At 43.6% G+C, this 17,515-nt stretch overlaps 2 protein-coding genes across 4 annotated transcripts in view; one reads left to right on the forward strand and one right to left on the reverse strand.

Moving 5' to 3' along the window:
* The window catches only part of LOC110498756 (SRC kinase signaling inhibitor 1), a 48,751-nt gene extending 41,362 nt beyond the window's left edge, over positions 1-7,389 (forward strand). For both annotated transcript variants that reach the window (XM_036955900.1, XM_036955899.1), the window contains one exon: positions 5,652-7,389. In XM_036955900.1, the coding sequence (XP_036811795.1) occupies positions 5,652-5,696 (45 nt within the window). In that variant the 3' untranslated portion in view covers positions 5,697-7,389. The remainder of the gene's footprint in view (positions 1-5,651) is intronic.
* Positions 5,921-17,515, reverse strand: part of LOC110498757 (formin-like protein 1) — a 68,917-nt gene continuing 57,322 nt past the window's right edge. The window contains exons 15-25 of one of the 2 annotated variants that reach the window (XM_036955901.1): positions 14,857-15,099; positions 14,583-14,707; positions 14,061-14,263; positions 13,419-13,653; positions 13,225-13,293; positions 13,024-13,104; positions 11,545-11,838; positions 10,929-11,030; positions 10,600-10,704; positions 10,351-10,459; positions 5,921-8,784 (exon numbers count right to left, since the gene is read on the reverse strand). In XM_036955901.1, coding sequence (XP_036811796.1) covers positions 8,684-8,784; positions 10,351-10,459; positions 10,600-10,704; positions 10,929-11,030; positions 11,545-11,838; positions 13,024-13,104; positions 13,225-13,293; positions 13,419-13,653; positions 14,061-14,263; positions 14,583-14,707; positions 14,857-15,099 — 1,667 coding nt within the window. In that variant the 3' untranslated portion in view covers positions 5,921-8,683. Of the gene's footprint in view, positions 9,094-10,350; positions 10,460-10,599; positions 10,705-10,928; positions 11,031-11,544; positions 11,839-13,023; positions 13,105-13,224; positions 13,294-13,418; positions 13,654-14,060; positions 14,264-14,582; positions 14,708-14,856; positions 15,100-17,515 lie in introns of both variants that reach the window. The other variant, XM_036955902.1, reaches the window with a different exon arrangement.

Consider the following 17,515-nt stretch of genomic DNA (forward strand, 5'->3'; position numbering starts at 1 on the left):
ACAGCTCAAATAAGCAAAGAGAAACGACAGTCCATCATTACTTTAAGACATGAAGGTCAGTCAATGCGGAACATCTCAAGAACTTTGAAAGTTTCTTCAAGTGCAGTCGCAAAAACCATCAAGAGCTATGATGAGACTAGCTCTCACGAGGACCGCCACAGGAAAGGAAGACCCAGAGTTACCTCTGCTGGAGAGGATACAGTTCATTAGAGTTATCAGCCTCAGAAATTGCAGCCCAAATAAATGCTTCACAGAGTTCAAGTAACAGACACATCTCAACATCAATTGTGTAGAGGAGACTGCGTGAATCAGGTCTTCGTGGTCGAATTGCTGCAAAGAAACCACTACTAAAGGACACCAATAATAAGAAGAGACTTGCTTGGGCCAAGAAACACGAGCAATGGACATTTGATCGGTGGAAATATGTCCTTTGGTCTGAGTCCAAATTTGAGATTTTTGGTTCCAACTGTCTTTGTGAGACACAGAGTAGGTGAACGGATGATCTCCACATGTGTGGTTCCCACCGTGAAGCATGAAGGAGGAGGTGTGATGGTGACACTATCTGTGATTTATTTAGGATTCAAGGCACACTTAACCAGCATGGCTACCACAGCATTCTGCAGCGATACGCCATCCCATCTGATTTGCGCTTAGCGGGACTATCATTGGTTTTTCAACAGGACAATGACCCAACACACCTCCAGGCTGTGTAAGAGTTATTTGACCAAGAAGGAGAGTGATGGAGTGTTGCATCAGATGACCTGGCCTCCACAATCACCCAACCTCAACCCAGTTGAGATGGTTTGGGATGAGTTGGACTGCAGAGTGAAGGTAAAGCAGCCAACAAGTGCTCAGCATATGTGGGAACTCCTTCAAGACTGTTTGAAAAGCATTCCACCAGGTGAAGCTGGTTGAGAGAATGCCAAGAGTGTGCAAAGCAGTCACCAAGGCAAAGGGTGGCTACTTTGAAGAATTTGTTGACCACTTTTTGGGTTACTACATGATTACATATGTGTTATTTCACAGTTTTGATGTCTTCACTTTTATTCTACCGTGTAGAAAATAGTAAAAAATAAAGAAAAACCCTTGAATGAGTAGGTGTGTCCAAACGTTTGACTCTGACTGAAGCCCTCCTCCCTCCTCTCTGAAGCAGCAGTCTTACGTGGTTCAGCAGGCACTCCAACCCAGTAGGCTGATCTGAATGGCCCTATCCCAGTTCAGCCCAAACTGTCCCTCTCAAAGGACCTTCTGGCAGCTCTCAAAGTCAGGTAGAGATAACACAGAAAGCCACTCCGTTCCAGCTAGCACCTGTCCTGAGCCAGTCAACCCAATCCTCTCATTACCCTAACGGGGATAATCCACACTCCATTAGCTAACTAAGATAGAGGCCACCTCATTTGAACTCTAAGAAACAGGCCCCATGTGGTGCTCTTTAGGCTTAGGGGGTCTATTCACAGGCTATTCGAGTTGAAAAGACTACCCGTTGGACTGAAAAAGAGCCCCAAAATGTTGCCATGGTTCAACTCGCTTCGGATGGCTGGATTGATGCACTTCTACATTCATCTTGATCAGATCTGAAAGGTTTTTACCTTGTGTGGGGCAAATTAATCTCATCCACCACCAAAGCTGTAACCACATCCATTTTGGTGAAGCACAAGGTTTGCACCAGAACAAAAAAACATACTTCACTCTTTGGGGTGAAAGTGAAAGGAGTCAGAAACCACTTGGGATCTGTGTAAAAAAAAAACATAAAAGTATCATAAAAGTGCAGAAGATGACCTCCCAGAGAGGTCAGTGCGCTTCACAACAATGCCCATTAGTGAATACAGTAGTTAGCACATGGCTAACATGTTAACCTTTATTTGACAGTGGAGGAATACACACCAAGCATTAGTATTCATCTCTATTTCCAACCTGGTCTCAGAGCATTTCGTATTACTCCGTACATAAATCCGAGAACTCCATTTATTATGATATGTTGCGATTTCGTACAGGAAATCAAATCAAATCAAATTGGTTGGCTACACATTTTTAGCAGATGTTGTTGTGGGTGTAGCGAAATGCTTATTTTCCTAGCTCCAACAGTGCAGTAATATCTAACAATACATGCAAATCTAAAAAGTAAAAAGTTGGCATGTATTTATTTGTGGATGTCCTTCAACCATTTCGTATGATATTTAACAAAATTGCTAAATGTACAATATGTTACGAATTTGCAAAATGTAGGTTATGTTACGAATTCCAATTTGTTGCTGCTAATGTTAGCTAGGTGGCTAACATTAACGTTAGTTAGCTGGCTAACGTTAGCTAGGGTTAAGAGTTAAAGTTGTGGTTAAGGTTAGGTTAAAGGGTTAGGGGAAGGGTTAGCTAACATGGTAAGTTGTTGCAAAGCTGCTAATTAGTTAAAATGCTAAAGTTGTCCGTGACGAGATTCAAACACACAGCCTTTGGGTTGCTAGACATTTGCGTTAAACGCTCACCCTTCCACCCCGACCAACCACCCTCTTTTCGTTTTTGCCTTAAATGTCACCTTCTGTCTTATGTAACCATCCTAAATGTAACATATCATACTAATTGAATGGTTCCGAATTTATATTTACTATGTTAAATCTAACCTATGAGACCAGGCTGCTATTTATGCTGTTTGCTGGAAACCACTCAATTGTGTGAGATTGCGTATGCCTCCAAGTGTACCTTCCTTCCCTATCTCCATTTTGTCATGATGTCAAATATGCCCTCGGAGTCTGCGGATGCTATTTATTAGGGTCATTACACTGTGCAGATTTTTTTGTGTGTGCAGATTATGCTCATGGCAAGAGTGAGTCCTCTTATGATGCAGATGATGTATTTTATTAAATGTCTGACCTGATGTTTGTAGCATACAGTAAATACAGTAATATATATCTAGGCAATTGGGTCAGTAAAATGTGGTAAACTGTCTGTGATCAACCAAACAAAGGACCTGTTCAATTTAAACTATATGTTTAACATATGCAAATAATATGAATTAATATACTGTATGTTGGAGTCAGTTGAATATATTGGACATACATGCATCTGTGTGACCTGTATGTACAGTGTGGGTAAAATAAAACCCCATGGGTAGGCTATTTTGTGTACTGTGATGCATCATGTTAGGTTAACTCTTTCAACAATACAGGACTGCTTCAGACATGAACCAATGAGGTCATTTTTGAACCAATAGGATTTAACCAAGACCGTACCATTTTATCCTGAGGGGAAAATATGCACGAGCTGAAAAATTGTTAACGTCAACAAAAGTGAAGTTTGTGTGTGCACAACATGTGAATGCCTTGGGGTTATCTGATTTTAAAAAGGCTTAGTTGGTATTCTGCTATTTGATATCTTAGCCCAGTGCCTGAGGACATTGTGTGGACATTGTCTCAACACGGTGCTATAGCTACATTCACTGTTCCAATACCTGTCCTGAATAGGTGGACTTTTTGTTTGGCCCCCGAATGGATGATTTTGGCGTGAATCCTTTTTTAATGATCCAATATGAATGTGATTTATCTGGGGAATGGAGGATCTCGTGGATGGCAGAAAGTGGGAGGATCCCTCAATCTTCTGCGGGGGGGGGGGGGGGGGGGTGCACCTGTCTGTTCATGTCCGTGTAAAGGATATACCGGTGTCCCTCAAGTCAAAATTAGAGGACATGTAGTACATCTTACACGGTCATACAATACCATACGAATTGTACGACCGGGTTAGGTGAAAAGGGTTAAGGTTCGAATTAGGGTTTGAGGAAGGGTTAGCGCAAATGCTACAGTTGTCCCCGTGGCGACTCGAACATGCAGCCTTTGGATTGCTAGTCTGCCACGGAATACGCCCACCCATCCTACTCGACCAACCTCCCTACTTCCGTTTCTGTCTAACGTAACTAGACCATTAGTACAGATCGTATGTCTTGAGAGGGGCTCGGAAATGTGTATAGCATATTCAGATCAAATCAAATGTTATTGGTCGCATACACATATTTAGCAGATGTTATTGTGGGTGGCTCTGCGGCTCTGAGGCCAGGCTGCACTGCTTGCCCCTAGTGCTCCTTCCATAATTACAAATGGCTCCTTCCTCTCCCCACATTGAATGAACTGAATGTACATATCTATAACCTCCATGCCCCATGTAGACCAAAGCTAGTGTAGACTTCTACTGCTCTTCATCCCACCCAGTTTATCTCACTTTGAGCAGTGGGCCTCCCAAGGACACATCCCAGCCCCATCTATCATGAGGAGAATAGAGCCAGAATATAGATGACATTGATCTAAATCTACATCAGTGCAACCAGCTCTCTTGGCATCCTTAAAGGCACGCCTCTCCTCTCTTCTCCTCTCCTACCTCCCTGTCTATGCTCTTGGCTTAATAGGAAGTCTGCGTCGTTAATCTTAGGCTTTTGTCTTGTTTCTCCCCTTAACCCTTTTGCCCCGTTGAACGGTTGGATGTGTAAACCAATGTGGCAGTGGTGTGGGGGCCCTTAGACATCTAATCGGAGGAGGAAATCTCTTGTTCGCTAAAGGCCAAGGCAATTCATTAGCAGTGGCATCAAATTGAGCTTGATGTTGTGTCCAAATGTGTCAGCGAGAGAGGCTCAGTGCTGGCTTTTCCCTCCTTGAGTTTGTTTGTTTGGGTCTCCAATGCTCTTATGGAGAAGCCCCTGTAGGTGTAAAGTGATGGGAGGATAATTCATTTCCATTCATTTAGTCTGGGAGGCAGCCCACTGTTTGGTCAAAGAAAGCATCTTAACTGTTTCAGACATGACCAATTCATTGAAAATGTGTGTTGTTTCAGGGGTGAGGATTGTTTGGGTTGATCCTAACAGCCAATAGTAGCTTTGGGTTTTTAGCCCTGAATGTGTCCAAACGAGCCAGCAGCCGAGGGCAAAAGTACAAACAAAAAACATAATTGAGCAATCACAGAGCAAGAAAGTATGCCTAGGGTTAACCAGGGTAAAAGCAGAGTTCAGCCTTCACTTATAAAGATCATATAACTTGAGGACACCTATTATCCAGTACTGTAGAGTATAGCTCCTCCATTACCTACTCCTTTTCCTATCCTTCTCTTCCTCTCTCCTTCTGAAATCTCAATCTGTATTGCTTCACCCCTCCCTTTCCTCTCCTCTCCCAACTCCCCTTCTTTTCCTATCCACTGTGGAGAAGCTGCATCGGGACAGGTAGCCCGTCCTCAAGTCCTGACAGCAGTGCAGTACTGATCACAGCATCACTTCCTCAGTTTTGCCTATGCTCTGCTTAGCGACAGCCACATGGCTCAGATCTTGACAGGAGCGGGACGACTGTCGGGCTGATACACCAAACACAGCATACCCCTGTGGCCAGTCAAGGGAAATGTGCTGCACTGGCTGAAGCATACAGTAGCACCCCATGTGACCACATAGATGTAAGATAGCCAATGACCAAGACCGTAGCTTGACCCTGGTCTGTCTCTATCTGGAAGGCGTCACCAAAGAACAAGGAAAACAAATGTGATCTTAAAACACTATTAAAACCCTTTAAAAAAATGAGAATGCAACAGAAAAAACTGCAGACTGCAGACTTTTCCCAGACACCCTATTGCAGTAGGTTAGGTTAGGAGTTAGATAGAGATCATGTGAGCAATGTTCTCTCTTCTTCCAGGTCCTCTGCTATCATGGTCAGTATGAGTACTGGGATAAACACTGAAGGGAAAATGGTGGACAGCAAGATTCAGCACAAGATCCCACTTCTGACACCAAATGTTGCAAATTGAACACATATTGATCCTAAAATCCCACAGTAAACACGAGTACTCTATCCATAATGTGAAAGGTTCTGGACTCATTAGCACCGTTTTGTACATTAGCCACCATTGTCATCATTGCCACAGCAATATGAAGATTTCCATCCCAAGATTTTATGCGTTACAATTTTTTTATTTTTTTATTTTACCATGCCACTAAATGCAAGTCAGATAATCCCACAGAAGGGTTATGTGCTGTCTGAAACTGCTGGAGGAAAGTGTAAAAATATTGCCATGGAAGCTCTCTGTGCACAAATATATACCACTGGCACAAAAAATATACATAACTGGAGATAAAACATCACCCTTGGTAAATCCTAGACATTAATATTATTCATTTTAAATATAGAAATAAGAGCTAATATGAAAATAAAGACCACGCAATTAACCTCAGAATAATCTAAATCATATCAGAGATATACTGTATTGTGAGAAAATAGTATACTACCCAATAGTTATTGTTTGCAGTGATTATATCATGTACATAATTCAATCTTCATCTATGTTTTATATTATCAAGACTGTATTTTTATACTTGAAAAGAGGATTCATAACCACATTTTAGAAATGTATTCTGTAAATGAATTTGTGTGTGTTTTGTTTTCTATTGCCATCATTTTGGTTCCTTAGTACTTACTTAGGCCATTGAGCAAATAGTTTGTATCATTTCTTGTCATAGACTAATATGGTTCATGGCAGGATGCAAAGAACACATGCAGTGACAATTGTGAAAAATCTGAAACCTTTGGGAGGCTTGTTTGGGAAACAATAGAAATCAATGATGAAGGGTTGTGAACTACTTAAAGTAGCACTACACTCAGCTTGCACGGATAGAGGGAACGAAAGAAATAGAGAGACCCAGAGCACATTTCCTCATCCCTCTTTACAAGTACTCACTGGTGACTACCCACAACTGTCTTCCTCTATCCTAATCAAAAGTAAACTATATCGTACGTACAATATGGTTTCTCGATGAATGTGTGGTCGTTTAAAGTAGTCTGTGGGTGTTAAAAATCATGTAAATAGACCGAGAAGATGTTACTTATATGGATTTATGTGAATTTCTTTTTGTTGTTGTTGTTGTTGTTGTTGAGAGAAACGTAATCCAAACAGCATGCACATACTGTACATTCCCGGAATTTGCACGCTGGGTCAACAAAAGGTTCTGCTACTTCTGTCAATACCTCTCCTCTGTGTATAACTGTAAGTGTATATTAGATGAAACATTGTACAGGATAATAGATTTTGTATCATGTGCAACAGGGTCAGTCAAAACAAATGTCACTGTCAACGTTGATGTTAAGAAAAAGATCTGAAAACATCGTAGAGCAACTACTCTTCCGTTATTCTGAGAGTGATTCTCGCTGTGCGTGTGAGATAAGTGTTGTTTATGAGTGCTGAAGAAGAATGACACAGCAATACGGTATGCTAAAGACCAACTAACAGTGCAAATGCTACGCCAATTCTACATACTGAAAGAACTGTTGCTGCTTTTTGTGAGAAGATGATCAACTATGGTACTTAACAAAGACTGCTGCTTTTGTACCTCTCTGTTGTGTTTTTGTGACAATAAAAGTGAACCTCTTATACAAGAAAGGATTTGATTCAAATTCATTCAGGGTCTGAGATGAACTCCAAACCAATTTCATGTTTCATGACTTCTGGTGTTATAAAGTAGCAGACAATCACAGTATAAAATATTTATTAGTTCAAACCCAAAATAGTGAAACAAAGAGAGGGTTATCCATTCAAATATTTTGAATATAATACAAATCATGTTCTAAGCTTCGTTCTGAGCTGTCGTAATCCTACTTGTCCTAAGACAGACAGACAGACAGACAGACAGACAGACAGACAGACAGACAGACAGGTCAATATGCCTTTACACCAGATACAGCAGTTATTGGGATTTGACAATCTGCAGCCATCTGAGTACCACAAATAGAACAAACTATTCACTATGAAAGACAAATGTAGAGTCTTGCTAGCTTTCACTGATTGTTACTTAATGTACACTGTCCCAGTGCTGAACCTCCCATACACGGGTCCTTAAAGCTCAAATTAGGATTGTAGAGAATGAGGGTTTAAATCATTCCGTTGAACTATAAAGTCCATCCATGGCCAAGCCCTTACTCCACTAACATTATGTAGAAATAGGAAGTGTTTACTTCAGTAAAAGCCTGCGGAGTTATGGTATATGGCCAATATACCAAGGCCAAGGGCTGTTCATTGGCACGACGCAACACAAAGTGCTAGAACACAGCCCTTAGCCCGTGGTATATTGGCCATATATCACAAACCCCCAAGGTGCCTTATTGATATTAGAAACTGGTTACCAACGTAATCAGAGCAGTGCAAATAAATGTTTTGCCATTCCCATCGTATACGGTCTGATATACCACGCCTTTCAGCCAGCCAGCAGTCAGGGCTCGAATCACCCAGTTTATGATGAGGAATATAGTGTATTTACTGTAGGTGTTTGTTGTGGATCAGAGAGGTATTAGGAGACAGCACCTCACAGTCTAATATTCCTAAAGCTCTACTTAGAGGGTGGAGGTTTGCTGTGGGTAGAACCACAGGTAGAACCAATCACCTGCCAGGCTGGGCTAAGCCTAGGGGACTTATTTCAAGTTTGTGTGCGCTCTATGTCAATGAATTTAAATGAGGGTGATGCTTTGAATGGAGTGTGTGTGTGTGTGTGTGTGTGTGTGTGTGTGTGTGTGTGTGTGTGTGTGTGTGTGTGTGTGTGTGTGTGTGTGTGTGTGTGTGTGTGTGTGTGTGTGTGTGTGTGTGTGTGTGTGTGTGTGTGTGTGTGTGTGTGTGTGTGTGTGTGTGTGTGTGTGTGTGTAAGCAAGCGTGTGTGTGTAAGCAAGCGTGTGTGTGTAGTGTTTCACAGGAAGATGTCGGAGGAGACTTGGAGCTTCTGTCTGGGCTTCCACTTGGCGCTGACTCGGGACCCGTCTGTCCGTCTGTATGGCTGGTTCCTCAGGTCTAGCAGGGATAGTGATGGGTAACAACAGCACTGTGAGACCACAACACGGAACAAGTCTGGTCCTAAACAGGCTTTTGTAGTGACACCGCCACGCTAACAAAGACAGCTGCATCAAGAGGGCAGAGGCACATGGTGCTACACTCTCGTGGTGTGCATAGGAGACACAGGCATCTCCGGAGAGAAAGCGAAAGACAGACCTATACAGTTCTGAGGGGACTATGTAGGGCTGTCATCACTGAAGCCAGAGTCGCAGAAGATGCGAGAGGTGCGCTTGCCAGAGCGAGCCGTGAAGGGCACAGCCTTCAGAGCTGAAAACCCCAGAGAGAGAGAGAGAGAGAGAGAGAGAGAGAGAGAGAGATAAAGGGAGAAGAGGGCGACGGTAAAGACATAACCAAGGGGGAGGAGAGATATGCACAGGGGAATGAGTGGGAATGACATGAAAAAAGGATTGAAGGGAGAAGAGGAATGTGGATGTGACAGATGCAACAGGATAATGTAGGTGGCGGTGGATATTGCATGGCGACAGTTAGTTATGATGTATTTGTGGAAATGGGAAAAGGCTACAGAAAAGCAAGCGTTATCAGGAACCATCCCTCCTATGTTCCAATGGCACGTTGTGTTAGCTAATCCAAGTTTATCATTTTAAAAGGCTAATTGATCATTAGAAAACCCTTTTGCAATTATGTTAGCACAGCTGAAAACTGGACGGAAACTGGAACGGAAACTGGAAAACTCACTGTTGACGTTGAGACTGGTGTTTCGCGGGTACTATTTAATGAAGCTGCCAGTTGAGGACTTGTGAGGTGTCTGTTTCTCAAACTAAACACTCTGATGTACTTGTCCTCTTGCTCAATTGTGAATCTCAGTTGTGCTCAGTTGTGCATCCTCCCACTACTCTTTCTATTCTGGTTAGAGCCAGTTTGTGCTGTTCTGTGAAGGGAGTAGTACACAGTGTTGTACGAGATCTTCAGTTTCTTGGCAATTTCTAGCATGGAATAGCCTTCATTTCTCAGAACAAGAATAGACTGACGAGTTTCAGAAGAAAGTTCTTTGTTTCTGGCCATTTTGAGCCAATCGAACCCACAAATGCTGATGCTCCAGATACTCAACTTGTCTAAAGAAGGCCAGTTTTATTGCTTCTTTAATCAGAACAACAGTTTTCAGCTGTGCTAACATAATTGCAAAAGGGTTTTCTAATGATCAATTAGCCTTTTAAAATTATAAACTTGGATTAGCTAACACAATGTGCCATTGGAACACAGGAGTGATGGTTGCTGACAATGTGCCTCTATATGCCTATGTAGATATTCCATAAAAAATCTGCAGTTTCCTACAATAGTCATTTACAACATTAACAATGTCTACACTGTTTTTCTGATCAATTTGCACTTTTCTTTCAAAAACAAGGACATTTCCAAGTGAGCCCAAACTTTTGAACGGTAGTGTGTGTGTATACATATACACACACACACACACACACACACACACACACACACACACACACACACACACAAATGAGTGTACTGGAGACCTCGACCCAATATCCCTGACTCCACCAGGCCCACCTGTGATGATGTCCTCGATGGCTCCATCCTTGCCCTCCCGAACCAGGGGGGTCACCTGCCGCCTCTTCAGCTCCGCTATCAGATCCATCTGGGGCATCATGGGTACCTGCTGTGGGGTGGTCGGGGGGGTCAATGGGCAGGCAAAAAATGTTGGGGTCTAAATTATACACGTGTTGAAGGTAAGTGGAGTGAGTCAACTCTCCCTGTGTCTTATCACTCCTATGTGGTTGGTAATGTGTCACGGACTACCTTCTGGGATGTTTCAGGCTTAGGCGAGGTTGACAGTGGCCCAGTTTTCCATTCACTGGACAACACATCCTGCTTTTTCCTCTGCTCATTCTCCTGCTCTGCTTGCTGCCGGGGGGAGGGGGGGGGTGTTATAAAGACATTTGTAATCATTTATGTATGGAACACTGTCACATTAATGCAACAGTTACTGTTTGATGTGTGGCAAAGAGCTCAGCTCGTCTCTGTTGATACATTAACGTACTTACGTTTTAATAGTCGGCGGGTATAAGTACTGTATGAATGATCGAATGAATCAATGAACAACGTAATCAGTCAACGTGGTGACTAACCTTATAGGCCTTGATGAACCTAACAAAGACGGGGAAGAACATGGAGGGAGGTGTGGTTTTAGGGTTCTCTCCAAAGTACTCCACCGCTGATTCATACACATCCTAAAATGAGAGGGGGAAAAATGATCATACCTCCATTACACTGTACCTCATTGCTTTCTGTAGCAGTACTGTTTTACAAATATTATTAGCCTCTCCTAAATTGATTTAGTATAGTGCAATAAAACTGTTACTAGGTTAGCCACTGTGATTATTATTATTTGACCCTGCTGGTCATCTATGAACGTTTGAACATCTTGGCCATGTTCTGTTATAATCTCCACCCAGCACAGCCAGAAGAGGACTGGCCATCCCTCAGAGCCTGGTTCCCCCCATAGGTTTCTTCCTAAGTTCCTGCCTCTCTCAAGAGTTTTTCCTAGCCACTGTGCTTCTACATCTGCATGGCTTGCTGTCTGGGATTTTAGACTGGGTTTCTGTATAGCACTTTGTGACATCGGCTGATGTAAAAAAGGACTTTATAAATACATTTGATTGATATATTAGGCTGCACATTTTGCCACACTGATTGTCAATTTTATATATATATATATATATACATTTAGTAGGGAGATTTGACCTGGGCTGTCTTGCCATCTCCTACTACAGAGTCCAGCATGTCATTGTTGCTGGTGAGGAACTCCTGCAACACAGAGTTGTCTTCGTGTATGGCAAACTCCTTCCGGGTCACCTCCATGCCCCTCTCCAAGGCACGCACGTCCTGCAGAATGCTGTCCAGGGACACCAGAGCAGCCTTGTCCAAGAAGTACAGCTCACTGTGGAAGGTTTGGAGCTCGGGGTATTTCTCCTGGATGATGTTCACTATGAAGTGAAGCAGAGTCTGTCTCCGGTCTGTGGACTTGGTGTCTAATAGCTAGATTGAATAAAAAGAAAGAAAGTTGCACACGCTATACAGTATATGCTCCAAACTATTTCATGGATAAACCTAATAACCAAGAAGGTACCACATTGCCAAAACTTTGAAGGTCAAATGCAGCTGTTTTTATATGAATATCAAATCATTTCTGGGTAACACTTAAGTACCTTACTGTGCTTGTCTTCAATTAAAATGGTCAAAAAGAAACAAAAATGGCTTCTTAGCAAAGAGCAATTTCTCAAGCAAGAATTTAGTTAGGACTGCCTGGGAGTGGTCTGAGTGGGGAGGGGGAAAACTGAAAACTAGCTGTTATTGGCAGAGAGTGACATCACCAGGCAGGCCAAATCTCCATCCCACCAAAACAGGCTGAAATTTCAGGTGCTCTTTTCAAACAGCTCTTAAACTTAAAGGGTATTATAATCATTTCCACAACTTCACAGTATTATTCCAACCTCTTAGTAGAAATATATATAAAACACAGGAAAATCACGTTTTTGAGCCACTGTTTTCTGCCCCTGAACAAGGCAGTTAACCCACTGTTCCTAGGCCGTCAATTGAAAATAATTTGTTCTTGCCTAGTTAAATAAAGGTTAAAAAAAGGATACAAAGTCAAAAGGTTAGCCTGATCCCAGATCTGTATTCGCTTTAGGACAGTGGTAGTCAGAGGGGTCAGTGATAGCACATACAAAACTGAGATCAGATAATCAAGGGATACAGCACCCCATCAAAATGAGAAATACAGTGTGATCAAGAGCAAATGTGTCCAATCCTGATGATCAAGTTGTTACTCGTCTCCAATTAAATCCATTTTGACGTTAATTGATGGTTTGTGTAACTCTGCCTGTCATTGATTATCATCAGCAATCATTGTTAGTTGAGACATCCTCCACAGCTCCAACTTAGTGTCCTATTCATTCAGTCACTGTGGCTAATTCAGAGCAGGCCTGTCACAATCGGTTATCTCTGGATCTCTCACTGAGGTGGAGCCCCATTTGAGTCTATTACCGTAGATAATCAATTAGATGCTGTGCTAAAATGACATTCTGCTAACCCAAGTGAATCTTCCGGACTAAGGTTGGAGTACAAAACCGACGTGCCTCATGGTAGGAAAAGGAACACAAAATGAGCCTCTAACATTTGGCTGATAAGTAGAGTACGCTTTATGTTCGAAGTATTTCCCACCAAGTCGAGACTCTGCAGGCGGAACCCATAGGCTGCTCCTCTCTTGCTGCTGTTCATGTAGTTTCCAAAGGCTAGGATGATCTTAGGAACAGAAGAGGCATACCAAAGTTAGACACCAACGTTGTGCCATCATACAAACCGAAACAATTTAGCCGCGTACCATCCATGCAGCGTATCAAAAGAGCAGTCTCCTAACGGTACCTCAAGGATCTTCTTCAGCTTGCTAGAGGACTTGATTGACATTGAGGCAGCGATGATTGCATTGAGTTGCTGTTGGAGAGATGGGAACATATTATGGTGATTTCTGGTATTTTGGGGAAGCTTTGCGCATCCGACTAGATGATAAAGCATTGAAACAATCTCGAAATAACATTGTTTTCAGTATTTCTACTGACCGGCTGGATGAGCTGGATGCTCTCTGGGAAGTTGCCCATGAAGGTGAGTGTACTGATTCGCTGGGGCAGGCGGGGGATCTTGCCAAAGCGTACCATAAAGCGGTCCTCCTCGGGGAGCTCGTCCAGGGGCCTCCCGTCTCGCTCGTAGTTCTGGATGAGCTTGACTTCGTACTCTGAGGGGATGAAACGCTCCAGCAGCTCCAGGAAGTCCAGGCTCAGAGCTTCCTGGTTATACCTTTAGGGGAGGGGAAAGAGAAAGTGGAGAGAGCCAGGGTTATGTACAACTACTACTTCATACTACTTGTACAACTACTACGCTGTTCATACACTCCGATTATTGTAAACTGACAATAGAAGTGGGTTATGAGTGTCGTGATCCTTCACACACTTCACATCGGTTACAAGCTTAATCAGTTACTATCACATGCTTAGTAAAACCATAGCTAACTATATATTCCTCTCTCTGGCTGTGCATAGACACACTACAAAAAGGTATACATTTAACATTTCGGTCATCCAACCGCTCTTATCCAGAGCGACTTACAGTCAATGCATTCAACTATATATAGTAGTACTACTTCTAGTCTTACACACAATTTACATGTAGTATCATTTTCTTATTACTTGATAACAGACACATACGTCTCTATGGAAGTACAGATGTCTGAGGCGGCCATGCCTCCCTTGCGCAGGGTGATGGCGAGGTTCTTGGCTCTGTTGGGCTCCAGTAGGGACACTTTGCTGGGGGTCTTCTGGGCCACCTTCGCTCTCAGGGGCCCCACGTCAGCCGGGGCAGTCTGGGCCTTGGTCTTAAACTGCTCCTCAAAGGCGTCCATGTTTAGCACCTAGGACATGGAGTGGAGAGGTGGATGACTAATGCAGGAGCTGTTGGTAATGTCCAAACTGTGCGATTTACAGTTTAAACAAGTCGTTGATTCGGCAGGAAATGTTGTCATATGACGGGAGACAGATCAGATAGAGGGAGAAATACAAAAGGATTTCAGGATGACAGAAGAAAGAGAAATGAGAGAGCGGCTGAGACAGAGAAAGAGGGATGGAAAGACTGGAAGGAGAAGAAAGAGAATCACATACAGACGAGGACAGATTGAGATGGACAAGAATTCAGATTGTAAGCAGATAGCTAGTAGACTACTGTGGTCTCACCCCCAGCACGAGCTCATCATCCAGCTCATTGAAGACGGTTCCAGACACCTGGTTGGGTTTAAGGGCCTGCCAGTTGAGTGAAGGCATACGGTACTTAGTCTGAATGGGCTTCTTGTTTCTGTTACCTGTCCAGAAGAGGAACACGTTGTGTTTCATTGTGTAAAACCATTTCTAAAACGGCCAGTCCTTGTTTAGTGGGATCCACTTAACTGAACGTTTTGTCATTAGAAACACGACTAACAGAACTATCTTGACCTATCGCGTGTTAGCTTACCAGTGTGTCCATCAGGCATACCCCCAAATGGTGGGGGCATTCCACCGCCCGGAGGTGGTGGGGGCATACCACCCCCTGGAGGAGGTGGGGGCGGAGGAGGTGGTGCAGTCGAGCATGTAGGGGGAGGAGGAGGAGGAGGAGGAGGAGGGGGGGGAGGAGGAGGGGCTTGTGCTGTGGCCTCTGTTGTACCAGGTAATTGTGGAGGAGGGGGAGGGACTACTGATGTGGGAGGGCCCTCGACATCTGTGGATGCAGGGAAAATGAAACAATGTCATTTTGTTATGATGAATTTGATTCCATAAACCAAACTAAATTAATATTTGAAGAATTTATTTCCAAAGCACAATATCTACCAATTTTTCACATTTGTGTTTTTCATCAGAAATGATTGCTGATGGGTATCTTTCATTTGTGTGTAAATATGACTGTTCTCAGATTTTTTATTCATAGATTTGAGAACGCTATATATTCATTGTTTAGCTGGAATGGAATGTTCGTATCCAATATGTGGTTGTCTAACCTATCCATCTTATAGGCCGAGTGCAGTCAAAAACATGATTTCCTGTGTTTTATATACAAAATAATGGAAACACTTGAGTAAAAGAGATAAAGTATATTGAAAGTAGGTGCTTCCACCACGGTGCGGTTCATGATTTAATTAAGCAATTGACATCCCATCATACTTAGGGTCATGTATAAAAAATACTGGGCAGGCTATTATTTTGGCTACCATGGCTCTGCCCCCATAGGACAACAATGCCCCCATACACAGGGCAAGAGTGGTCACTGAATGGTTTGATAAGCATGAAAACGATGTAAACCATATGCCATGGCCGTCTCAGTCTGTCGTGCTCTAGATGGCACGGTATAATTCAATTGGCAATGGGGACTGAAGTACACTATAACTTTTACCTTTATATCTGAAGCATGGTAAGAACTAACTCTGTGCATGCAGGCACTCGTCAAACTGCAAGACAGCTCATTTACATATTCCCTTGACCTTCAACCTCAAGAGTGATACTGATTGGCTGTTACGCACAAGAGAGTTATGGACTATCATTAAAAGGTGTATAACTCCATATATTACATCCCCCCCCCCCCCCCCTCGTAGTTAGAGGTGGTAACCTTTTAACAAAACTTTTTTTAAACAAGAATATAGTAATGTTAATACTGCTGTAGAGTCAATGGTAGATGGTGGTCTAGTTCCACTTGCATTACCAGGTTTTCCATCTGACTCACTCAAGCACATAGTCCTGTAGCCTCGCTGGTAGTTTAGTACACCTGGCTGCTCTGGTGCACTAACTGGTGTGAGTCTCTATGACAGAGGGTTCCGGTGCATTGACTGGTGTGAGTCTCTATGACAGAGGGTTCCGATGCACTGACTGGTGTGAGTCTCTATGACAGAGGGTTCCAGTGCACTGACTGGTGTGAGTCTCTATGACAGAGGGTTCCAGTGCACTGACTGGTGTGAGTCTCTATGACAGAGGGTTCCAGTGCACTGACTGGTGTGAGTCTCTATGACAGAGGGTTCCGGTGCACTGACTGGTGTGAGTCTCTATGACAGAGGGTTCCGGTGCACTAACTGGTGTGAGTCTCTATGACAGAGGGTTCCGGTGCACTAACTGGTGTGAGTCTCTATGACAGAGAGTTCCGGTGCACTGACTGGTGTGAGTCTCTATGACAGAGGGTTCCGGTGCACTGACTGGTGTGAATCTCTATGACAGAGGGTTTTGGTTCTCTGTCATTTGTCATGTTCAGTCTGTGTTCATTTGTGTCTCTTTGTGTCGCCTCTACGACCTCCTGGTCTGAATCAGAGCTGCCATCTCTGTACCTGGCTGTTCTGTCAGGTCTGAGATGCTTTCTGTTTCTGCGGTAGCGACCTCCTCCGGGTGTGACGATATCACATGATCTCGGTTCATCTCTGATTCTCACCACTGTTGCTGGCTGCCATCCTTTTGCCGTCTCCATGCACTCTCTCTCTCCGTCCCGAAACGAAGGAAGCGGTGACGCCATTTTGTCATAGCTCGTCTTCTGCTGCAGCTGTCTGCATTTCAAGCCATGCTGGCCATTTTTGGGAGATACTGGCTGAAGGGCGGCTTTACTTCCAGGTAGGTTGGAGCATAGGACACGTCCCATGAGTAGCTGAGCAGGGGAGTACTGCAGACCCCGGGGCAGGTGTGTTTCTCAGGTTCGGGAGAGCTGCGTGAGGGTCAACACCTGTCTATGATGCCGACTTCAGCACGTTTTTCACTGACTGAATGGCCCTCTCAGCCATTCCGTTTGACTGGGGAAAACCCTGGACTGGAATGAGTGATTTTGAAACCCCACTCTTTTGCACCAACTGAGCCATCTCAGCACTTGAAAAGGGTACATGATCTGCAATCAGTTCAGCTGCAACACCATGTCTAGCAAACACAGCTTTGAACTTTGCTACGACAGTACCTGATGTCTTGTCCGACAGCCTCAGCACCTCTGGATATTTGGAGTAGTAGTCCACTATCAGAAGCAATGAGCGTCCTTGGAACTTAAACATATCAACGGCGTTGTTTTGCCATGGAGTGTCAGGCACTGTGTGTGGTAGGAGTGGTTCCCTTTGGTTGCTGGGCGGTTTTTCTTGACAGGAAGTGCACGATTCGACCGTCATTCATCAGCGAAGCCT

The sequence above is a fragment of the Oncorhynchus mykiss genome, chromosome 20 (genome assembly GCF_013265735.2).
Source record: "Oncorhynchus mykiss isolate Arlee chromosome 20, USDA_OmykA_1.1, whole genome shotgun sequence".
Classification (NCBI taxonomy): Eukaryota; Metazoa; Chordata; class Actinopteri; order Salmoniformes; family Salmonidae; genus Oncorhynchus; species Oncorhynchus mykiss.